The 23733-nt window shown below is 40.6% G+C and overlaps 1 protein-coding gene across 10 annotated transcripts in view; it reads right to left on the bottom strand.

The window, feature by feature from the left end:
* Positions 1–23733, bottom strand: part of ddx11 (DEAD/H (Asp-Glu-Ala-Asp/His) box helicase 11) — a 152210-nt gene that overhangs the window by 78302 nt on the left and 50175 nt on the right. For all 10 annotated transcript variants that reach the window (XR_011346544.1, XM_069903230.1, XM_069903232.1 and 7 more), the window contains exons 12-19: positions 22484–22563; positions 14830–14874; positions 13125–13192; positions 12025–12063; positions 11404–11533; positions 10617–10751; positions 5911–6023; positions 5075–5147 (exon numbers count right to left, since the gene is read on the bottom strand). Coding sequence is in view for 9 of the 10 variants with exons in the window: in XM_069903230.1 (XP_069759331.1) it covers positions 5075–5147; positions 5911–6023; positions 10617–10751; positions 11404–11533; positions 12025–12063; positions 13125–13192; positions 14830–14874; positions 22484–22563 (683 nt within the window). In the remaining variant the exon portion in view is untranslated. The remainder of the gene's footprint in view (positions 1–5074; positions 5148–5910; positions 6024–10616; positions 10752–11403; positions 11534–12024; positions 12064–13124; positions 13193–14829; positions 14875–22483; positions 22564–23733) is intronic.

The following is a 23733-nucleotide window of genomic DNA, read 5'->3' as shown; positions in this document are numbered from 1 at the left end:
TGCTTGTAACAACCAAATGACTTCTTACAGGGCTCCAAACCCAATCTTTGAAATATCTTATCAACCTCTGAGTGTGGACATTATACATTTGGACCTGTTTTTGAAATTCTTTCCAAAGCAGTTCCATTGTCTCTGCAAACTCACTCGGAGCCTGAATGTCTGGCTTCAGCAAAGCTCTCGCATTTTAAATGAGATGTGTTTTGTGAAGTGTTACTGTTTGTGAAGTGACCTATACTGAACCACCATGATCTATCTCTTTTAAAGACATATTTATTCATAACTATATTAATATAACCCATAACAGTATCAAGTAATGACAACCTGGAAATAGCACAGCATCAAAGCTTATAACAACACAAACTTTAGATTGTGGTAATAGTCCATAAAAGTGCTAAAATATCTAAAAGGTGGGATGTCATGAGTCAAGGAAACATTACATGAATAGTAAACCCTCTCATTTCCATCTCTATGTGTACACAATTGTTTGACAATTTCAGGGCAATATTCAATAAACTTCACCAAAATATTTTATGGACAATGTTTTAATTAAGCTTTATCTTCAATGAAGTACAACCCTCCAACTAAATGCAACAGCAGGTTACCTCACTTTACTTCACTCACTGTTTTATTGGGAGTCACTGCGCGTGTTACAGTATCTCCGGATATTTCAACAAGATGTGCTTAAACAAATGGGAAAATGATTTAAATGCATATGCTTACTTTAAAGTGATTTAATATTGTTATTGTAAGAGTACTAAAGTAAAATACAGAATCTAAAGTCAAAGATTCAGAACAAAGACCCTTGTTAGAACTCAAAAATAAGGCATCCTTTCTCCTCCTTCCCATCACCTCAACATCAAATTAGATTTCAGATTTATTGTCAGAGTACATACATAATAACACATACAAAAGATCCTTTTTTCAGCGGGTGAACAAAATTACAATTATTGGCAGTGCAAAAAACTGCACACAATGTTCAAATGTAAACAAATAAAGAAATGTAAACAAACTGACTGCAATTCAGGGAGAGAGAAAAAAAACAATAAAATGGAAAAGTAAGGTTCCTTAAACAAATCCCTGCTTGAGTTTGTTGTTGAGGAGTTTTGATGATGAAGGGGTAGTAGCTGTTCCTGAAATGGGTGGTGTGAGTCTTGTGACGCCTCTCTCCCGATGGTAGCAGCAACAACAGAGTGTGCACTGGATGGTGCGGATCTTTGATGATTGCTACTGCTCTCCAACAGCAGCGTCCCCCATAGATGTTTTAAATGGCGGCTAGGGTTTTACCCATGATATCCTGGGCTGTGTCCACTACCTTTGGCAGGGCTTTCTGCTCAGGGGTATTGGTGTCCCCATACCAGACTGTGATGCAGCCAGTCAGCGCACTTTCCACCCCACCTCTAGAAATTTTCCAGGCTTTCCGATGTTGTGCAAAAACATCAGAAAACTCCTGAGGAATTGGAGGTGCTGATGTGCTTCTTCACAATGTTGTTAGTGTGTTGAGGTCCAAGATAGTGACTCCCAAGAATTTAAATATGTTCAATCTCTCCACTTCTGATCTTCCAATGATCACTGGATCATACGCCTTCCTGAAGTCAACAATCAGCTTCTTAGATTTTGGAGGTACTGAGTGCGAGGTTATTTTTGGTGCACCATTTGGCCAAATTTTCAATTTCCCTCCTGTAACCTGTCTCATCACTCCTTTTTATACAACCCACTACCATGGTATCATCTGCAAATTCATACATTGTATTGTTTTTGTCACAGTCATAGGTGTACAGAAAGTAGAGCAGGGGGCTAAGAACTTAGTCCTGTGGTGCTCCGATACTGATGGAGATTGTGCAGATGTTCTTACCAATCCCCACTGATTGTGGTCCGGAGGTGAGGAATTCCAGAATCCAATTACACAGTGGAGTGTTCAGTCCCAGGTCTTGGAGTTTGCTGATCAATTTTGAGGGGATGATGGTGTTAAATGCCAAACTGGAGTTGATAAAGAGCATCCCGATGTCTGCATCTTTGCTCTCTACATGTTTCAGGGCTTTGCATAGAGCCAGTGAGATGCCATCCAATGAAGACCTGTTGCTATGTTAGGCACACTGGAATAGATCCATGTCACCGTTCAGACAGGAGGTCATATGCTTCACATCAGCCTTTTAAAAAACTTCATCACTATTGGTGAGTGCCACTAGTTAACTGTCATTTAGGCAGTTTATCACACGATTGATGCCCATTTGAAAAAGTTGGAGTGAAATGTTGAAGAGATCTGTGAATACATTGGCAGGTAGGTCAGCACAGATTGTTAATACTTTAAGTCACCATACTGTGTACTCCAACCGGACTGGATGCTTTCCTCTGATATAAAGAGGAGAGGATCATCAGGGAACATGGGAGTGTGGAGTGGTGCCACTTCCTTGTTCTTATGGTCAAGTCGGGTGTAGAAGACATTAAGTTTATTGTTTGCTGTCTCCTACTGCATAGGATTTGGGATTGTAGCAGGTTATGTCTTTTAGGCCCTGCCACAGCTGTTGGGTATCCTTTGTGGTTTTCATTTTCGTCTCGAAACTCAACCGGCCAGATGGCTTTCCAAAAGACATACCTGCTCCTTCTGCAGGTGAATCTCCAGACTTAAATGCCTGTGATCTTGCTCTGAGCAGGTCGATTTTATTGTTCATCCAGGGGTTCTGGTTGGGGAACGATTTGGTGGAGACACACTTGTCCACAGCTCTTTTGATAAAGTTTATGACAACCCAAGTGTAATCATTCAGATCCTCAACTGAGTTGTTGAACACCACCCAATCTGCTGACTTGAAGTCTGTAACCGTTCTTCAGCTTCTTACGATTACCTTCAGCTGTCCTGAGCTCTGGAGCCTCTCTTTTTTGGCTCTATCTGTATGAAGACAAAATGTGGTCTCGGGAGGTTGCAGTAGGCCTTCCTAATTTGTTTTTCTCTCTTTCCCAGTTGTTACAGAGTCTTCAATCTGAAATGATTACCTAGCTTCTTCTAACCTGCCCAAGTTTTTTGAATATTTCCCCATTTAACTTCAAAGTTTCTGCATTTGCTGTTTTGTTCATTTTAATAACATGGTGTAAGGTTGAACAAAGGTTTTTCAAAAAATGCCAGCTGCAAAGAATGCAGAGGAACAACTTGCAAACTGTGAAAGTCTGACCATCATCAACAAATACAAAGATGCAAATACAGCAAAAACAATTACATCAAATGAATTATGGGCAGGAGAGAGAGAGAGAGAGAGAGAGAGACAGAGAGAGAGAAGGAGAGCAAGAAAAAAGGAAACGACCATCAGAGAACAAGACACTAGAGGGGAGAAAGACTAGCATTGCAGTCTCTTGGAGCATGAGCTACCAAATTTTCAGGTGTTATGGACTATGGACTGACCTTTTGGGTTGTGAACTGTCATTACAAAGGATGGATTTCTGCTAAGAACACTGTGCAAATTGTTGAACCTGTCTCATATGTGTACTGCAATGCAACATCAATGATTTCTCTCTCCAACATTCAATAGGACATCCTTTGTTATCAGTAAAAGAACTGAACTCGGACATTGAACTTTGAGATTGAATTCTGTGGACTGTTTTTTTTGGCCTGAATTACTTGACTGGCTGACCTGGGTGGCTTTTTTACTTTTTTAATATCAGGCACAGATTATAGTGGTCTGGGTTTTTCCACATACACACTGTTTATAAATATATGATATCTGTATATTTGCTACAGACAATTATAGTGGGGTTAATTATGTTAAAACATTATATTGTTAATACCCATTAATAAATATAGTTAAAATTTAACCTTTTTGAATTGCGTCTTCTTTTGTTGCGGGTTTGAGACGCAATGCAGGGAACAGACTGAATGTCATCTTTGTTAAATGATGTGTGAAGTAAATTGTTTAATAAACCTGTTCTGCTCAAACCCATCATGGCTACCTCACAGGTGGCGCAGTTAGTGTAGTGATTACCACAACGTTATTACAGCACCAGTGACCCAGGTTCAAATTCAGCACATCTATAAGGAATTTGTATATTCTCCCCACTCTGAATGGATTTCCTCCAGGTGTTACCGTTTCCTCCCACATTCCAAAGAAGCACTGGGTTAGTGGGCTAATTGGTCACAAGTGTATTTGGATGGTGCAAGCTCATGTGCCAGAAAGGCCTGTTACCATGCTGTATCCCCAGATTAAAAATAAAAACTTTTCCCACACCAATTTGTGGCAGTCACAAGCAAATCTCTTCAATTAGCTAAATTAATCTTGAAAGCATAACTATGAATTGATACATTAAAAAGGTGATGGACAACAACTATTGCAATAGACAAGACAATATACTCTTCAGCATTTCCTCAGGAGCGACCTCTTCTCCAGTTTTGAGGTTCTGCAATTGGCTAACGAGACTGGAGGGGGAACTGCAAGCTTTTCTCCATGGAGCAAGCAGGTCATTAGTTTGTGAAGTGGTGCACTCCTTTCTTTACCCACACAGAACTTGTGTGATCTTCTAATGGATGACATCGAGGGTCTCAATTACATCCCATATGCTCCTTTTCCACCTTGACTGATCATTTCCCAGAGATTCCCTCTAGTTTCTGGGAATGTTCTCCTTCACATTTGCTGTCCATATCCATTAACCCTTTTTTCTGTCCACCTCGTAATCTTTCCCCATAATATGATTCAGAAGAGTATCATTTCTAGAGTCAGTTACCACCACAGTGCTCAGAGAATGAGGCACATCAGTCATTGCCATTGTAATTTCCATGTCCTTTTAGGTCAAATTTTAGTGTTAGTAAATGATCAATTATTAAAGGATAAACCATGTTCAAGATCAAGGTTAGGAATGGGAGGCACAGGTATACATCGACAAAGAAAGCAAGCTTTAGCTGTTAATGAAACTGTTAACCTGATTAGCATATTGCCAGCATGAAAGGGGCAGGGGAGGGGGATTTTTTTCCTCCTGACAGGTATAATATGGGTACCTGGTGGGACTATTCATGTTACAAGATGGATCTCTCTCTGCATTTGTGCTCAAGTGTGCCACAAATGTTAGGCCACAACACACCTCAGCCTGGACTCACCACATGAAAACTCCGCCAGTCTGTCTGCAGAGACACCCGAAGTAAACAGAAGTTGATCTTTGAAGTCCGCCACCTTGTAACAAGGAATTAAATTCCATTAACAAAACATCAACGCTGTTTTCTACTAAAGAACAGAGAATATAAGGCACTCTAAAGCTCAGCCCTGCTTCATCAGACAAGGTTTGGTTCATCTCAAGCTTATAGAAGTCGGAAGTAATATACAAGATGAGTGTCACAGGCGGAGAATGATGGCTTCAGTTTTCTGAATTATGAATTCTTGCCATCGATGGCTTGATGCCTTAGAGGTCAAGAGCTCCACAAGAAACACTGCAGATACAAGAGAGACTGGCAATATTCAGACAAGCAAGAATGAGCCATGCGAAGACAGACTCAGAGTTGAACAGTCTGTTTGGTGCCCAGCTCAAACCCAGAACCATACAATTATCCAGAAGACATCTCCATCCCAATGATACACTTTGTTCTGAGGGATGGTGGTGGGGATGCATACTCAAAAGCACACGTTGCCATAATTATGTCACACTTCCTTTACCTTCTTTCTACCAGGAGTGAAAATTGATGATGACCAACTTGAAGTCAATGTGCACTCACATAACCAAACATGCATTCAGAATCACACAGAGAATTCCTGGATATTGATTGTGAGTAGGAACATGGAATGATATACCCTCCTTGATAAAAATGCCAAGAGTACATGCATCTACATGGCAGAGGAGGGAATTGGTATGATAATTTTCACAGAAACAAGTACAGGCTAAGAGATCAAACTGAAATTGCCAAAAAAATCTAACTCAAAGCATCCTTCAAGGAAGCTTTACCGGTTGCATTGTGCCTCCAGCAATGACCACTGCTCGACATTCCTTCACAACCTCAGCGAAGTGGACTGCTGGGTTTAGCAGAAGGAACTTCAGGCTGCTCTGAGACACTGTACCTACAGGATGGAGAGAGAAAGTTTAAGATTAGTCTCAGCTCAACACCACAACACAGAGCTGCTTGACCATATCTGCCATTTGTTTCTGTTGTAGAGCCCACAGTTAAAGAGACAACTTTTCTCACCACCGAGTGCTGAAGTTGGAAAACTGGGAGGTTAATGCCACTATACAGAGCACAAAAGAAAATTGAAATTGAAAATGACTGTGTTTGAACAGAAATGTGCTCAAGCATTTTCCATATTAAGAGTCACAGTGAAGCGCATAAGCAGGACAGAAAATGTGACAACAAGTGTGGAATAATTAACATTATATTATTTCTGATCAAAATGTGTGCCACGGTTGGTTTAGAGGTGCAACACCTTTACAGCTCCAGTGATTGGGACTTGGGTTAGAATCCCGCACTTATCAGTAAGGAGTTTGTAAGTTCTCCCCATGTCTGCGTGAGTTTTCCCTGGGGGGGCTCCGGTTTCCTCCCACCATTGGAAACTTACTGGGTGTGTAGGTTAATTGGGAGTAAATTGGGTGGGCCAAAATGGCCTGTTACTGTGCTATATGTCTGAATTTTTTTTTAATGCTAAGGTAGAATTGTGAGCCAGAGCTGTCTCCCAAGAATTAATTCAGTGAACAGGCAGACAAGTCGTACAAATCCTGTTTAGTAATGTGCAAGCCAAGAACACCCTCAATTACTGGGTGGAGAATATGATCACATTACCTTCACCTTCACAGGGGAGAATTGCACATCCATTTCAGCCACAAATGATGTTGGAAGGAATCCTCTATGCATGGAAGGGCATTAGGACACAATTAGGACACAAGATGGATGACTACGTTTCAGATCTGCCCTTGGACTTGAGAAAATAAACTGAGAAGCCGTATACAAGGCAGGAAGTTGAATGAGATGGGACAAGGTGAAGTCTGCCAACAGAAGCCTTCTAGCCTGAAATGCAGAAGGTCAGTCACTGTGGATCTATTCTGCTCCAAGCAGGAAGCCTTCAACAAGAAAATAAATTTTGTTTCCTTCAAGCACTTCTGAATCTTATAGTGTTGAGGTGCCTCAAAACTAATAAGGTACTTTTGAGATATTGTTATTGATTTGTGCACAATGCCAAATGGACAAGACGATCTGTACTCGCTCAGTTTTTGATTTTCAAAGACTCAAATTCAATTAAACTACACATGCTTTGACAACAATGGCACACATCATACAGAGTCTATTTTATCCCCTATCCCTCTCCCCTCCCTTGCATACCCTAATATAGGTATATATAACCTTTTTTCATATTAAGCAAATACAAGGAACAAAATATCGTTAAGCCAAAAACCCTTAAGGGAACTTAAGAAGAACCCAAAAAAACATAAAATAAAAGAAAAAGGAACAAAATGCAAGAGCACATCACCTGCACCACAACCCACTTTGCTGATCTCAAGCATTCCACTACTGGCATGTTTGTTGTATTTACTTTATCTAAAAATCTAATTATATCTGCCCACCAATGTGCTGCAGAAAGGGTTGCCACACCCTAACAAATGTGCCATATTTCTTCCTCGAATTGTACATAATTTTCTCCAGGAGATTACAACTCTGCATTTCCGTATTCCATCATGTAATATTTACTTGGGAGTCGGACTTCCACATGACCGCTATATGCTTCCTGGCTACAAGGCGACCTTCACAAACTGAATTTGGTTTCTGGGCAGTTAAAAACTAAATGTCCATAACATTTCCCAGAAGGTACAATTCTGGATCTTATGGAATATCCACCTTTAATTTTTTTCAGAGTGTTTCCCAGGTCTTCCCAGAAGGATCTCACCTTTCCTCAGAGCCAGGTTGAAATGCATAAAGATTCCAGTCTCCACACCACATCTAAAGCACATTTCCGAGATTTCTGGTTTGGATTTATGTAATTTTGTGGTGTGAGGTACAGTAGATGCAGGAAATAGTATTGCAACAACCTGCAGCCGGTATTAATAACAGTTGTCATGCTGTCCAGACACTGCCTGTGGATTGTTGTGCTCGTCCAACTCCCACCTTTCCCTCGACTTGTGTATGTTGGCTTCGAGCCCTCACTTTGAAATAGGAGATACATCATAGAGATAAATTAGAATCTCCATGTCACTACACAGGGTCAAGGCCATAGACAGTCCCAAATTATCCCTCAAGATCTTAGCTGAAGATAGTAGAAGAAAGTTTTATTAGGCAAATCATATTTATTCCTCAATTGTTCGAATGGCATGAGCTGCTCTTGTTCATCACAATCCTCAATACAACTGATTCCTTCTGACACAAGGTGTTTAGGATCTTATTATCCAGATTCATGGGTATTAATTGTTCTAGGTCAAGGGTGTTTTAGGAGATATCCCCACCTTTACAATTATTTTTTTTTGCCATGTCTGAATTACATGTTTTAATAAGGAGTTATCCATTTTCCCAGATATCAATTTGGTGTCCAATTTATATACAAACTCTCCTGCTATCTTTTCTCCTACCTTGTGTAGTCCAATTTGTTCCCAAGAGGGGGTACCACCTCCCTCAAAGGGTGGAAGGATAAACCTTGACTGGGCCACACAATAGTATTTTTGAAAATCCGGCAATTTCAAACCTCCTAATTTATAATCCCAAGTCAACTTTTCCATGGAAATTCTAGCCTCCTTACCGTTCCACAAGAACTTTCTGACACATCTGAAAGCACCTTAAAGAAACACTGGGGCAAATGAATAGCCAAGGACTGAAACAGGAATTGTAGTCTTGGCACTACTTTTATTTTAATACAATTAACCCTGCACACCAAAAGTTACGGGCAGGGTGCTCCATCTATTTAGATCCTCCTCAATCTTCTGGAGCAAAGAGAGATAATTGAGTTTATATAAATTGTGTAGATCCTTACCCACTTTTATCCCCAAATATTTAATGCCCTCTTGCAACCATTTAAATTGACTCCCCTGTTGGTATTGTCTCTAATCCCCGTTTGTCAAGGGCATGATTTCACTCGTCCAGATTTATCTTATACCCTGAGATCGTGCCATAATCCTCCAATATGGTCCGCAGCTTGGCCAATGACTCGCTCCTCCCCTCCCCCAGACAAATATACTAACACATCATCAGCCCCTCTCATTCGTCTTGATCCATATTTGGTAGCTCCAATGTAGACAAGAAATCATCTATTTTGGCGGGGTCTCCCACTGATTCTGATTTATATAACTCTGTTAGAACTTTCTTCCTTTGGTTTATGTGGAATCTTGTCTTCCCCAATTTGAATCACATAATTGTTCCTGAGGCCTCTTCCACCCTCACCTGCCAAGTCAAAACTTTATGGGGCCTGTCCTGGCCACCATGAGGTGGACTTCTCCTGCTGTTCCAAAGTTGGTATCTTCTGCTTTCTTCCAATTTTTCTCACTATTCTTAATTTGGCGACTTCTTTACTGCTGAATCTTTTTTTCTTGGGGAAACTCTGTTTTTTCTATCTTTTATTTCTCATTCTATGGGGACCTCCAATCCATCCAACTCATTGTCTGCCGCCATTTTCTCCTCCCCTCCTGTTCATGCTCAGTTGTGTAGAATGGCCACATCAGAAATAACATCTTTAAATAGGGACTAAAATACACTTTAGATTTGTCAGTAGAATAGGAATTAAAAGAAAAAAAAACTTGAAATAAAAATTTGGCCACAGCTTAATATTTCACCTAACACCTGACCTCCAATAGCAAATTGAGTGCATAGCTTGGCCTTTGACAAGATGCAGTACAAAAGGCTACTTAACAAGAGCCCATGATATAATAGAAAACATACTGGTTTGGGTAGAGCATTAGCTGATTGACAGGAAGCAGAGTCAAGATACAGGGATTATATTTTGGTTAGCTGCCAGTTGCTAGTGGTGTTCCACAGGGGTGTTGTATTTACTTTATCTAAAAGATCTAATTGTATATCAGTAAGTTAGATCAAATTTGCAGATGTAGATGGAAGAACATAGTGTTGAAGGCTGCAGAAGGACTTAAGACAGATTAGAAGAATGGACAGGGAAGTGGCAAATGAAATACAATGACCGAAACCAAACGATCATGTATTTTGGTAGAAGAAATAAATGGGCAGACTATTTTCTAAAAAGGGAGAAAATGAAAAAGTCCCAGATGCAAAGGAACCTGTGTAGGATAGCCTGAACTTAAACTTGCAGGTTGAGTCATTGGTGAAGAAGGAAAATGCAATGCTGGCATTCATTTCAAGAGGAATAAAATACAAGAGAAGGACATTGATGTTGAGGCTTTTATAGGGCACTGGTGAGATCTCACGGAGTATTCAGAGTAGTTTTGGACTTGTCATTTAAGAAAGGACATGTTGACATTAGGATTCAGTGAAGGGTTACATGGATGATTCTGGGAATGAAAGGGAAATATGAGGAATGTTTGATGGCTCTTTGCCTGAACTTGATGGAATTTCGAATGGCGGGGGGCGGTCGCATTGAAACATTTCGAATGTTGAAAGGCATGGACAGAGTAGAAAGTTGTTTCCCAGAGAGTTTAGGACAAGAGGGCACAACTAAATAAATCAAACTAATAATGATCTGAAATTGTTGCTTGGCTTAAGCATTCTTTCCTACCTTGTCTCTGAATGACCACTCGTCCATCTTTGTTGGCACTCGTGAGGGCGAAGAGAAACCCCTCAATGTGCATCATGGGTGATGCCATGACAGACTGTTCCTTCTCCAGAGTCTCTTCTTGCTCATGAAGCTTAACTGAAAGAGAAGCAAAACAAAAATTACTTGGAACTTACAGCAGAGAGGGGTTGATAAAAATTTATGAAATCAAAATATTTGACAAATTTGATCAGTATTTATCTCTTACTTCACTCCTTTTTTTTCTATTCACTTGCACGTGCTCTGATCACATGGTGAATGTGCCGATTGCATTGTGAACATCTCTACACACTTGCATCAGTGTTTACAGACACAACTTTGTGAGTATAAAGCAAGGAGAGCCAGAAGATGCTTGCTTTGATACAAGCACATCTCCCTTACTCCCTCCTCTTGCTACATCTTAAAAACTCATTTTGTATCAAACTTTTCCAAGTTTTGATGAAAGATCAATGTGAAAAAGCAAGTTTCCCCACAAATGGCACCTGATCTGTGGAATATTTCATTATTTTCCAATTATAATTCATATTTCAGACATTTTTTCCCAAAAGACCAAGATGCCTCATGAAACATATTTCAAGATTTCCTGCAGATTGGAATAAATTTTGCCGGGAACAGTTTCACGCAATACTCAAGGAATCTTTAGTGATTAAAATACTGCACCGAATACCCCAGAAATAAAACAGCTTCTGAACTTTACAGTTCTGCCAGGTCACCAAGATAAGCTGTCCCAATCTCAGGGTAAGACACTGACCTTGTCCACTGGATTTCTCATCAAGACTCTGAAGAAAATTCCCAAGCGCAGCTGTTTTGGATTCTTTCTGATTTTGTACACTGAATGGTTTTGAGGCTGAATCATGGTACTTCTCCACAAACCCAAACAGCTGTGGAATAAAGGGAGCCAGTAAAATATCCCAATGCAAATGTCACAGACTATCAATTACCGACAGACTGATCTTCCAGTAAAATCTCAAAGCCTCTTGTACCGTTCAAGTCACCTTCCTTGGACCCATGCTTATTTTGTGCACATCTTGTTGAAGTGCCCAAGTTCATTTTTATAGACAAGAGTGAGAGACCTTGTGCTCATGAACAGTTAGATTTAGAGAAAAACTCCTCTATACAGCTCCATTAAATATTTATAGACCATCGTGCCTCAGAGTGCAAAACTGCTTTCACTCTCACCCAAACAACTCCCCCTTAACCGCAGCTGACACTAGCCGATCAGAACTGAGTGGCTTGATTGAAACTTGCTTTGAAAGACATTCTCTGCATGCAGTTGACCCATATTAAAATTAAGGCCTTAGAAATTGTCTGCATGTGGCTCCACTTAAACCTTAGAGTAGTCTTTCAACTAATGGCATCAACCAACACTCACCTTTTGACTGAGCATACTCTTCACATAGTAATGTTGCACCTGTTATTAAAAAAAATACATTAAATACATCACTAGTGGTACTGAGACAAGAGGTAGGTAATGACTGGTATTGGGATCTCAACTCCACTCATCAATAAACTTTAAGTCCCTTCTTCTGAAAGGGCAGACATCTTACATTAACAATCTTTAAGAATGGCATGCAACCCGTCATGAGAAGCAGAGATGGGTGGATAGCCATCACCTTCTGGCCCATAGCAAATACAAAAGGACATCTGTATATGGTGAAGGGATGAAAGTTTAAGGGAGAGTGGTGGGTTCCTGGAATGCATTGCCAGGGGTGGTGGTGGAGGCTGGTACAATAGGGACATTTAAAAGACGCTTAGACAGGTATATGGATGCCAGAAAGAGGGTTATGGGTGAGGTAGGAAAGGTTTAGACCAGGGATGACCAATCTTTTAGTTTTTAATTTAGACATACAGCACAGAAGCAGGCCATCCCACAGTCCGTGCCGCCCAGTTAACCTACATCCCTACTCATGGGGTGAAATAGCGTGTTGCTGTGTTGTAAATGAAATGAAAAATTGAAAGGTTGACCACCCCTGGTTTAGACTCTTGAGTATGTTTATACAAGTTGGCACAACATCCTGAGCAAAAGGGCCTATACTGTGCTGTAACGTTCTATGCCCATAGCAGCCTTCCTCACTCTTGCAGTATTCTTCCCTTTCAAGCTTTTACCACCTGGTTAAGACGATGCTTGCATATTTCAAAGAATGGTGGATGCACGCACACTACAACAATGAAGCAGCCTTTAGCTGCTGAGTGCTCCAAGGAATATAACCCAGTTATCGAATAGTGAGAGAAAATAATCCAAAGATTGGAAAATAAAACACTAACTGAGTCTGATCTATTGAGTTTTACTCCTGTCCCTTCTTCAGGGTGATAGATAGCACTTCAATGTTTGGTGTGAAAAGCCCCAGAATATTTCCAGTAACAGTTGGCACATTTCAGATTGGGTCAATACTTGAAAAGTATCAAAATCGTGGACAGTGGTAAAAATTGGGCAAGCTGGGATACAACAATGAGAAGGGCAATGCTACTTACCTTAAATAAGTTGATGTTGTCAAACTGGGCACGAAAAAGGAAATCATTGATAGATTGCAGATCAGTGCCTTGAAAACGTAATGTGAAAACAGAATGAAATTTACAATCGCTGCACATTTAATAAACAAAAATTAGAGTAACCACATGGTTTTGCCAAAGTGCAAGGACCCAGAAATGACACTAATTGCAGGTTTCACTTATGACCAGCAAAGGCTGCAGGCATTTGCAGCCATATCATTCACACCAGGCTGCTGGAGACTGGCTTGTACGAACCAGGATTTGTGAGGGGCAGAGGACAAGAAAGGGGCCTCAAAGGATCTTAAAGTTTCTTGATGGAATCAGAGATTCGCACGGGGAGCTCAAGTTTGCCAAAAGGATCGAGCAGGAGGCTATGCGGCTGCAGAGGTTGCAGGTGTCAGGAGGTGAATACATGGACCATCGGAGTCACTAATGGGATTCTCTTTTGCTTCTTTCTCTTATTGCTACAGGCCCCAGACAACGCTGGTGGCCCCTTGTGTACTTTTACAGCAGGCAATAGTTGACATATTTTAAGTATTAGTACATGAAAATAAAGGTATCTTAAAACTGGCTGCATTTGAACTGTTTACCCATTCTTATGCCACAATTTTTGATACCTTTGTAGAAATCTCAGCTCTCAGATCTCTTATTTTTTTCACATTTTGTTAAAGGCATTGAAGGAAGTCATTATTTATTGAATTTAATTTGTTTAATTTCAGTGGCGTGAAATATAATTGACGCAAAAAATTATAATGTATTAATCTACATCTTACATTTATCGTGTTAGTCATACTATCCAAACATAGTTCAGACCAGGTTTGCTCATCGTTTAAGTCGGATTCCCATCTTTGTCTGGGTTTATGAACCTCCCTGTTTGGGTATTACCATTTGAAGTAAAAGATACATTGCGGAAGAAAACTTCTTTGTACTTCCCTTTCGATTCAGAGTCATTTACTACAATTTGGTAAAAACATTGTTGGTCCCAATTTATCCCTTAGATACGCTCTTATTTGAAAAGAGCAGAAAATTGTTTTGTTAGGAATTCTGTACTTTTTTAATTGTTGAAATGACATTTCGATTCAGAGTCATTTACTACAATTTGGTAAAAACATTGTTGGTCCCAATTTATCCCTTAGATACGCTCTTATTTGAAAAGAGCAGAAAATTGTTTTGTTAGGAATTCTGTACTTTTTTAATTTTTGAAATGACATCTATTATCCCCGCTCATAACAATTTTCAATATATCTGATTCCTTTACGAGACCAGATTTCAAAAATTTGGTTACCCATTCTACAAGGTTAATTCTGTTTTGAGTCAGAGGAGTTTTGGGAGATAAGCCTTGTTCCAGTATCACTATTTATTTTATACCAAATATTAATTAAGTCTTTTAACAAAGGGGTTTCTTTCACCCATCCCATTTATATACAAGATCCTCTGCTATTCTCTCTCCTAAGTTATCCAATTCTATTTTCATCCATGCAGGTTTACCTCCTTCCTCAAAAGAGATAAGAAATCTCATCTGAAACACTTGATAATAATTTTTAAAATTTTCATTTCAATGGATTTCATATCTAGTACACAATACAGAAATTTCAAGATGCTGGATTACTGAATGGAGGTAATTTTACAATCATGTTCAAACTAAATCTTAAAATACTCCAAAACATTAACATTCCTAGTCACTTACCTCCCTGAAAAATCTTCTGCATGTTGGGATTTTGTCCAACCTTTCCTGGTTAATTATAAAATAGGACATTACTGAAAAAGATCAAACACACAGAGAACGCACTAAAAGTGAACAAAACAGTCTAAATCGCAGGAACCCAATGTCTCAGTAGTCAAGCTGCTTGATTCAACCCCAATCATGGGCAGAAGGAATCCTCTCCCTGCTGGGTGTAAAAGCCAAATAGCCTTAAAAAAGCTACCGAACAATAAAACGCCTGGAGAGGATGGACTCCCAATAGAATTCTATGAAACATTTGAAGAGTTATTAATTCCTCCTCTCCTGGAAGTAATGAACCAGATAGAAGAAACACAAAACTTGCCAGATTCATGTCAAACAGCAATAATTGCAGTAATACCAAAGACGGGGAAAGATCCACTAACACCAGCATCGTATAGACCAATATCTCTACTTAATTCAGATTATAAGATAATAGCAAAACTGTTAGCAAACAGATTGGCCGACTGTATAGCAAAAATAGTAAATCTAGATCAAATTGGATTTATTAACAAAAGACGAACAACGGACAATGTCTGTAAGTTCATTAACTTAATCCATGCAGTACAAGGAAATAAGATACCAACAGTGGCTGCTGCTTTAGATGCAGAGAAACCCTTTGACAGGGTAGAATGGAATTATTTATTCAAAGTATTACAGAGGTTCAACCTACAAGAAAAATATATTATTTGGATTAAAGCATTATATAAGGGACCATTGGCGAAGGTGACAGTAAATGGATACATATCGAACCAATTTAAATTAAGTAGGTCAACTAGGCAGGGATGACCACCATCTCCCTCACTGTTCGCTTTAGCAATAGAACCATTGGCAGAACTGATAAGAACAGAAAATAAAATAAAAGGAGAAGGAATATAAAATCAGTTTATTTGCAGGTGACATCATAGTCTACTTAACAGAACCAGAAACCAAGGATAGCACTAGATAAATTAACAGAATGGTACAAACAAGGTGGTTTGCAGCTACCAAACTTTAAAAATTATTAAGGTATCTATCAGATTTTTATCAAACAAGGGAAAAACCAGATTGGACCAAGATAGAGCAAGATAAAATAGGGGAGAAGGTGCCAGAACATATACTTTATAAGTGGGATGAAAAACTGATGCAATATAGAAGTTCACCAGTACTGCACCATTTACTCAACATTGGAAGAAAATGCACATAGAAAGGAAAAAACAAATTACCAACTACCAAAATTATTATTGATGCAAAATCAGCTAATCCCTTTCACAATAGATAACCTTTCCTTTAGAGAATGGGATAGAAAAGGAATTAAAAGAATAGAAAATTGTTTTTTGGGAAATAATTTATTATCATTTGAACAAATGAAGTACAAATATGGAATAACTCATGGTACAATGTTTGCATACCACCAACTGAAAACCTACTTAAAGGACAAATTGGGAAGCAGACTGAGATTACCAGAAGGAAGCAGCTTTGAATATGTGATTACAGAAACAACGATAATAAAATGACCTGATCCCGTGTGTAAAAGTAGATGACACAATTTTCTTGTTTATTTTCAATGTGTAATGACATTGTTTAATGGGTTTATTGTATTGTATATGTTGAACGTTTAATGGGTTTGGAGGGGGGTGGGAAGGAGGGAGGGCAGGGAGGGGGATAAAAAGAGGAGAAATGCCACTGTGTATATTCAAGAGAGAAATGTTTATGTGTATTTTGATTAATATGGTTCATTGAGTGAAAAATAAAAAATTTTTTTAAAAGAGCCAAATAGCCTTAACCAACTGCTATACAATTTCAAGAGATTTGGGGCTAGGAATACAGCAATAAATGACGTTTGGAAAACACAGTTTAGGTCTGATGTCATTTCTAGGCACAAGGTAAAGGACTCATTACTCCGAGGACAGTCCAGAACTGTGGTGAACACTATTGTCCACTAGCCACATCCAGGCTGTCCAAAGCTTCTGCTTGACCTACCTCTGAATTCAAAGTAAACTCCAAATGCTAAACAAAGCATCAAAATATCATAATTCAAATCTGTTCTTGGGTATTGGATGGTGCTGGCTAGGTATATTAATCACCAGCTGATCCAAAAACCTTCAGGACGCTCAGGTCAGGAGAACGCTAGTGAATCTGTTATCATAAAATGCTGCAAACCACAGATTAGTGGACTTCCAGAAAGCTGTGTTGCAACTTGTGCTATACAAACCTGTGATCCGGAGTGCTTATACCACAGCCACTGGGCTACCAAATCTTCAGGCATTTTGCACTAGTGGTCAACCTTGTTGCTGGGTCAGTGACTACTTGGCTCTGCTGCACCAATTTCTTGATTCACCAATGTGAAAAACTTGGTGTACTTCAATATACCTTGCAATTTTGATGTTCAAGAGATAAGTTTATCATGCAAACTTGCAGCTTGAGCTACAGAAAACAAATGCCATATCTTCTTTGGCTTGGCTTCGCGGACGAAGATTTATGGAGGGGTATGTCCACGTCTGCTGCAAGCTCGTTGGTGATTGACAAGTCCGATGCGGGACAGGCAGGCACGGTTGCAGCGGTTGCAAGGAAACATTGGTTGGTTGGGGTTGGGTGTTGGGTTTTTCCTCCTTTGTCTTTTGTCAGTGAGGTGGGCTCTGCGGTCTTCTTCAAAGGCAGTTGCTGCCCGCCGAACTGTGAGGCGCCAAGATGCAAGGTTGGAGGCGATATCAGCCTACTGGCGGTGGTCAATGAGGCAGGAAACAAGAGATTTTTTTTAAGCAGTCCTTGTACCTCTTCTTTGGTGCACCTCTGTCTCAGTGGCCAGTGGAGAGCTCGCCATATAACATGATCTTGGGAAGGCGATGGTCCTCCATTCTGGAGATGTGACCCACCCAGCGCAGTTGGGTTTTCAGCAGCGTGGATTCGATGCTTGTGGACTCTGCCAGGTCGAGTACTTCGATGTTGGTGATGAAGTCACTCCAATGAATGTTGAGGATGGAGCGGAGACAGTGCTGATGGAAGCGTTCTAGGAGCCGTAGGTGATGCCGGTAGAGGACCCATGAGTAAATGCCATACAGTAAATGTGTACAAACAGCTACTTTCTGAACGGAGGCATAGTCTTTCAATCCAAGCTATTAAATGTTGCACAATCAAGGGCAAAACATGAAGTTAAGATACAGATAAACACAACATAACCACAAAGGACAGAACAGATCTTGGAAACAGGAGTACACCTTTTATTAATGTTACAAATGGTGCAATAGGCAACATTTGCATTGGCATCGCCATACCAGTGATGCAACCAGTCAGAATGCATTCCAAGATACACCTATAGAAATTTGCAAGAGTCTTTGATGACATACCAAATCTCGTCTCGAAGTATAGCTGCTGTCAAGCCTCCTTCACAATTGCAATGATACGGAGGCCTCAGAACAGATCCTCAGAGGTGTTAAAGCTCTTAACCCTTTCCACTATTGACCTTTTGATGAGGACTGGTTTGTGATCTCCTGATTTCCCCTTCTTGAAGTTCACAATTAGCTCCTTGGGTTTGCTAAAGTTGAGTGCAAGGTTGTTGTCATGGCACCACTCAACAGATAGCTGATCTATCTCCCTCCTGTATACTTCCTCATTGCCTTGGATCTGCTGACAACTGTGGAATCATCAAATTTGTACACTGCATTTGATTTGTGCCTGGCCACACAGTCATAGCGAGTAGAGCAATGGGCTAAGCTTGCATTCTTGAGGTGTGCCTGTGTTGATCATCAGTGAGAAGGAGATGATGTTTTTGATTTGTACTGACTGTGGTCTTCCAATGAGAAAATCAAGGATCAAGTTGCACTGGGGGCTGCAGAGGTTCTAGCCTTTGGAGCTTATTGACCAGTACTCAGGTTGAAAGCTGAGCTGCAGTCAATGAAGAGTCCTGATGTGGTGTTATAATCTAGATCAGTGGTTTTCAAACTCTCCCCTAAACTCGTATTCCATCTTAAGCAGTCCTTATGCCCCAAGTGCTCTGTGATTGGCAACGATTGCTTAAGGTGGTCTGTGAGTGGGAAGGGAAGGTTGAGAATCACTGCTCTCGACCCAATTGTTACTGAAATATTTTGCTTTGAGAAAAATTGTCATTGGCCCATTTCCTTTGGAGTTAGGGAACCGTGCACATGACAAGTCAATTAGGGATGATTAAAACAGTGGTTCTCAACCTTTTTCCCCCACTCACAGACCACCTTAAACAATCCCTTACTAATCACAGAGCACTTATGGCATAGGCATTGCATATGGGCATATGGTGATCCAGAGCTGAGTGGAGAACCAATGATATTGTGTCTGCTGTGGAGCAATTGTGATGGTAGGAAAATTATAGTGGGTCCAGATCTTTACTTTGATGCGAGTTAATTCTGGACATGAATAACCTTTCAAAGCATTAAACCACAGAAAATGTGAATGCTAGTGGATAACAGTCACTGAGGCATCTCACTCTGTTATCCTTGGGCACTAGAATTATTGAAGCCCTTTTGAAGCAGATGAGAACCTCCACCTGCAACAATGAGAGATTGAAAATATCCATGAACACTCTGGCTAGTTGGTTGGTACAGAGTTTCAACACTGTACCAGATACACCATTAGGGTCTGACGCCTTGCGAGGGTTCACCCTCTTGAAGAATGTTCTGACGTTGGCCTCAGAGTCAGATATCACAGGGTTGTCAGCTTCTGCAGGTATTCTCCGAGGTATCGTTGTTCTCCTCCTTAGAGCGAGCATAAAAGCTGTTAAGTTCATTGGGTAGTGAAGTATCACAGCCATTTATGGTGTTTGTCCTCGCCTTGTATGATGTAATGATATGCAATTCCTACCATAGTTGGTGAGTATCTGTCTCTAACTTACCCTTGGAATTGCTTCTTTGCTGCTGAGATGGCACTCTGCAGGTCATACCTGGACTTCCTATAGAGATCTGAACCATCTGCCTTAAACGCCCTCAATCTCACCCTCAGCTGGTTGCAAATCTTTTTATGATTTATCCATGGCTTCTGGTTGGGATACTCTCAATATGTACCTGTGGGAACACACTCATCCTACGCAGATCTTGATGAAATCAGTGACAGCTGTGGCCAATTCATTCAAATTTGAGGCTGTCCTTGAATATGGTCGGGCCCATCGATTCAAAGCAGTCCTGCAGGCACTCTTCCATCTCCCCTGACGATACTTTCAGGGTCTTCACCACTGGTGCTGTAGTCCTCAATCTCTGCATGTATGCCAGGAGTAGAAATGCAGCAAAGTGAAAAGACTTGCCCAAATATGGTAGCAATGGTCATGTGTTTTGGCTCCTATGGCTTTGCAGGTAATGTGTTTGGTGAGAGTTTGTTTGAGACTTCTTCAGGCTGGCCTGGTTGAAGTTCCCTACAACAACTGGGAAGGCATCAGGATGTGTTGGTCATGGCTCCCAACCACAGTGCTCAGTTCCTCCAGTGCCAGACTGATGTTACCATGGGGTGCAATCTGGTGAACTCCCTCAGTGAGAAGAATGGATGATACTTTCTTGCCAGATGTTCCAGGTTAGGGGAGCAGGACTGGGAAATAACCGTCAAGTTTATGCAGCACAATGAATTGATGATGATACAAATGCCACTTTCTCTGGTTTTTCCTGATGCCTGTGACCAGTCTGTATGGTGGAAGATGAAGCCCTCAAGCCATACTGTTGTGTCTGATTGCCCTCACTCAGCCAAGTTTCAGTGAAGCACATCACCCAGCAATTACTGATGTCTCTCTGCTGCTGTAATCTGGCTCTGAGGTCATACAGTTTATTTTCCAAGGATTGTACCTTGGCCACGAGGATGGTAGGAAGGGGAAGCCATAGGGCCCTGTGTTTCAGTTTGACCTGCAGCCGTGCTTCCCCCCCCCCCCCCCCGCCCCCCCCCCCCCCGTATGTCCACATGGTCGGGTCTTCTTTAAATGACTTGTTGGGCAGTGTTTAAATAGCCTGTGCATCAGCTGTTCAAGTCGCCTGTAGTCTTTAGTCTTTATAGGCCCAGGGCTGGGACACTAAAACTGGCAGTATTTAAATAGCTGTGCGTTGGCAACTCAAGGTGTTGACCTATTGCTCCCATTCCCAACCCACCACCACAGCAGTTTAAACCCTTCAAAATAGCACAAGGAAACTTCCCTAGTAGATATTAGTGCTCCTCCAGTTTAGTGCAACCAATTCATCTTGTACAAGTCCCATCTGCCCTGGAAGAAATGCCATTGATCCAGGGAAGTGAAGCCCTCCTTTCTACACCAGCTCTTCAGCCAGAAACATAACTGTGCTATCTTCCTACTTCTAGCCTCGCTAGTACGTGGCTAAAGAGCTGGCGAACATCACACAACTGCTCATTCATCCTTGACCCTGCTACCAGACAGATAGCACGAGAGGGTGAAGTCCCACTCACAACCACAGAAATGTGTATCTGTGCCCTAGACATTGGTGTCCCCTCTCACTACTGCTTGCTTTAACTTTGCTTTTTCCTGCTGTACTACTGAGCCAGTTGTGGTGCCATTGCTCTGGCTGCTGCAGTGCTTTCCTCCACCCTCTAACCATGTCCAAATTGTTGGGTAGGGAAGTAGCCACAATGGACTCCTGCACTACCTACCAGTCACCCATGTATTTGGCTGAATGTGCAGTGTAATTCTCTCTCTTAAATTCAAATCCATTATATTTTCTGCATTCTGTTAAGTTCCTTAGTTAACTACAACATTGACCATTAATCCAGAAAATATTGAACAGATTGGCATCAAATTCATTCGGAGACATTGAGGACTTAAAGGCATTGATGCATTTCAAGCCAATATGGTTCCCAATGCAATTAGCAATGAGAGATCCCCAGTTAAAATTTCCTTGGACTTCAGAGGATCAGTTGAAATTTTAGGTTCCTTCAGAACCTGAGTAGGTTACGCATTAGTGTTTTTTTTTCTAGATATTTTAAGAGGGCAACCAAATTGATGATTTGTAGACACAGCATAAAAAAGGAAATCTAATTTGTTTACTTTTTGTCGTGAAACATGGTATTTTTCAAGTGTTTCTCAATTAATCAAATCAGTGCAACTGGATGACAGATAATTCAAAACATAATTCTGAAGTAGTAACATGCCTGGCAACATCATAAATGAAGGTCTGGCTTTACGAACATGAACAAAAGCTCCAAGTCAAGCAAGTTTCTGTAAAAGTATTGCTGTATCATTTCACTCATTAAAATTCAGTTTAATCTGCAAAGAGACATTCACATCTTAAACTCAATGAGAAGATGCCAACTGGATCAAAAACTCATTGTTATTGTGCCTGACTGAAGAGGGTAATAAAATTATGCCAAGTTAATCTGTCAAACACACAATTCCAATATTTTAAAACAAAGAGACCATCAGCTTGAACAGAAACTAAGTAATTAACAATTTCTGATATTTGTGCTTTTGTGTACATGATTAAAAACAATGGTCTCTGGTTACGCTTTGTTTAAACAAAAAGTAGTTTATGCAAGTGGCCTTTGAAAACAATTGTCCATCTGACTCCCCCCACACAAGTAATGCAGAAACCAGAGCAAATGGAGTCAGCAATGTTGTGCTGGGAATCCTAAATTAACATCAGGGGCAACAAGTACATCTTGAATCAAAGCACAAGCAGTAATACCTTACCTCCTAAAACTTGAAGCAGATTAACAAGAATATAAAGGATTTGTTTGATGTACATCAGGTTTTTTGCTTTCAGTCTGCTTCTGTGAATAAAAAGGAAAAAACATTCTGCTGTCAAGTTCACAAGATCACTTTACAACAAACCTCACTCCTTCAAAATCAGAAGGGCACATGTCCTTACACAAAATATGATCAGTCCACATAAAAACAAGTACAGAAAATGAAAGGTATACTAACTATGATATGGGAGCAGGACTAGATCTCCAGCCCTCTAACCCTGCTCATGATTTATCACGATCTCGTCCCTAGATCCCCTTTATGCACTTATTCTGTAATTGGTTAAAAGGTTTGGAACTGGTATGGGGTCCCAAACCTCCATTGCGAACAAATAAAAATCAAAGTAAATAGGACACTAAAACTGGCAATAAGAAAGGCAACCAGGATATTGAAACAAAAGGACAGAGATAAAACGTGAACTTAAAGTTCAGATTTATTATCAGAGTATATACATGTCATCACATTTATGGGATTATTTTTCCTGCAGGCCAGGCACAATTTCTACTCATCGGTAACTGAAAATGATATTAAAAAAGATGCGTATACAAAAGAGAGAAATATAAGCAAAGAAAGATGGCAGTCTGTCTTCTAATACCCACTCCACCAGAGTGACACATCTTCCTCCACCTGGCCCTTTTGCTTTCTTGTCTCTCTCTCCCTTTGAGTGACATCTGCCAATCTACTGCTCATGTCCATCATGTTCCACCAATGCCACAAGGGGCCCCTATCCCACCCATCACAGCCTGTCCCCTTTACATCAGCTTCTTTACTATACTTCACCAGTCTCATTAAAGAATTTTGGCTCAAAATGTTAAACCTTCTTTTTCTCCCACAGATGATGGCTGACTTGCTGATTTACTCCAACAGTCTGCTTAGCTTCATATACCACAGCTGGTGTAGAACTGCTGAGTCTTAATGTAAAAGATACCACAGCTGGTGTAGAACTGCTGAGTCTTAATGTAAAAGTAACAAACAAAAAGGGTGTATTGATGTTGATAGAGGACATTGCCGGGTAGGGGGGAGGAACTGCTTTGAGACCAGGGACTCGAGGTGTATCAGGGAGGCAGCCACCTATAACAGTCATGTAAATATCGAGGAGCACACAAGCTCAGTGACTGGCTACAATCAGCAAGTGCATTGAGGATGTAACCAGAAACCACAGTTAGATGCAGAGGTCTGGGCACGTCTCAGAGCTC

This window comes from Narcine bancroftii, chromosome 11, assembly GCF_036971445.1.
Source record: "Narcine bancroftii isolate sNarBan1 chromosome 11, sNarBan1.hap1, whole genome shotgun sequence".
Lineage (NCBI taxonomy): Eukaryota > Metazoa > Chordata > Chondrichthyes > Torpediniformes > Narcinidae > Narcine > Narcine bancroftii.
The sequence above is the reverse complement of the archived record's forward strand: the minus strand, read 5'-3'. Positions and strand labels throughout refer to the sequence as shown.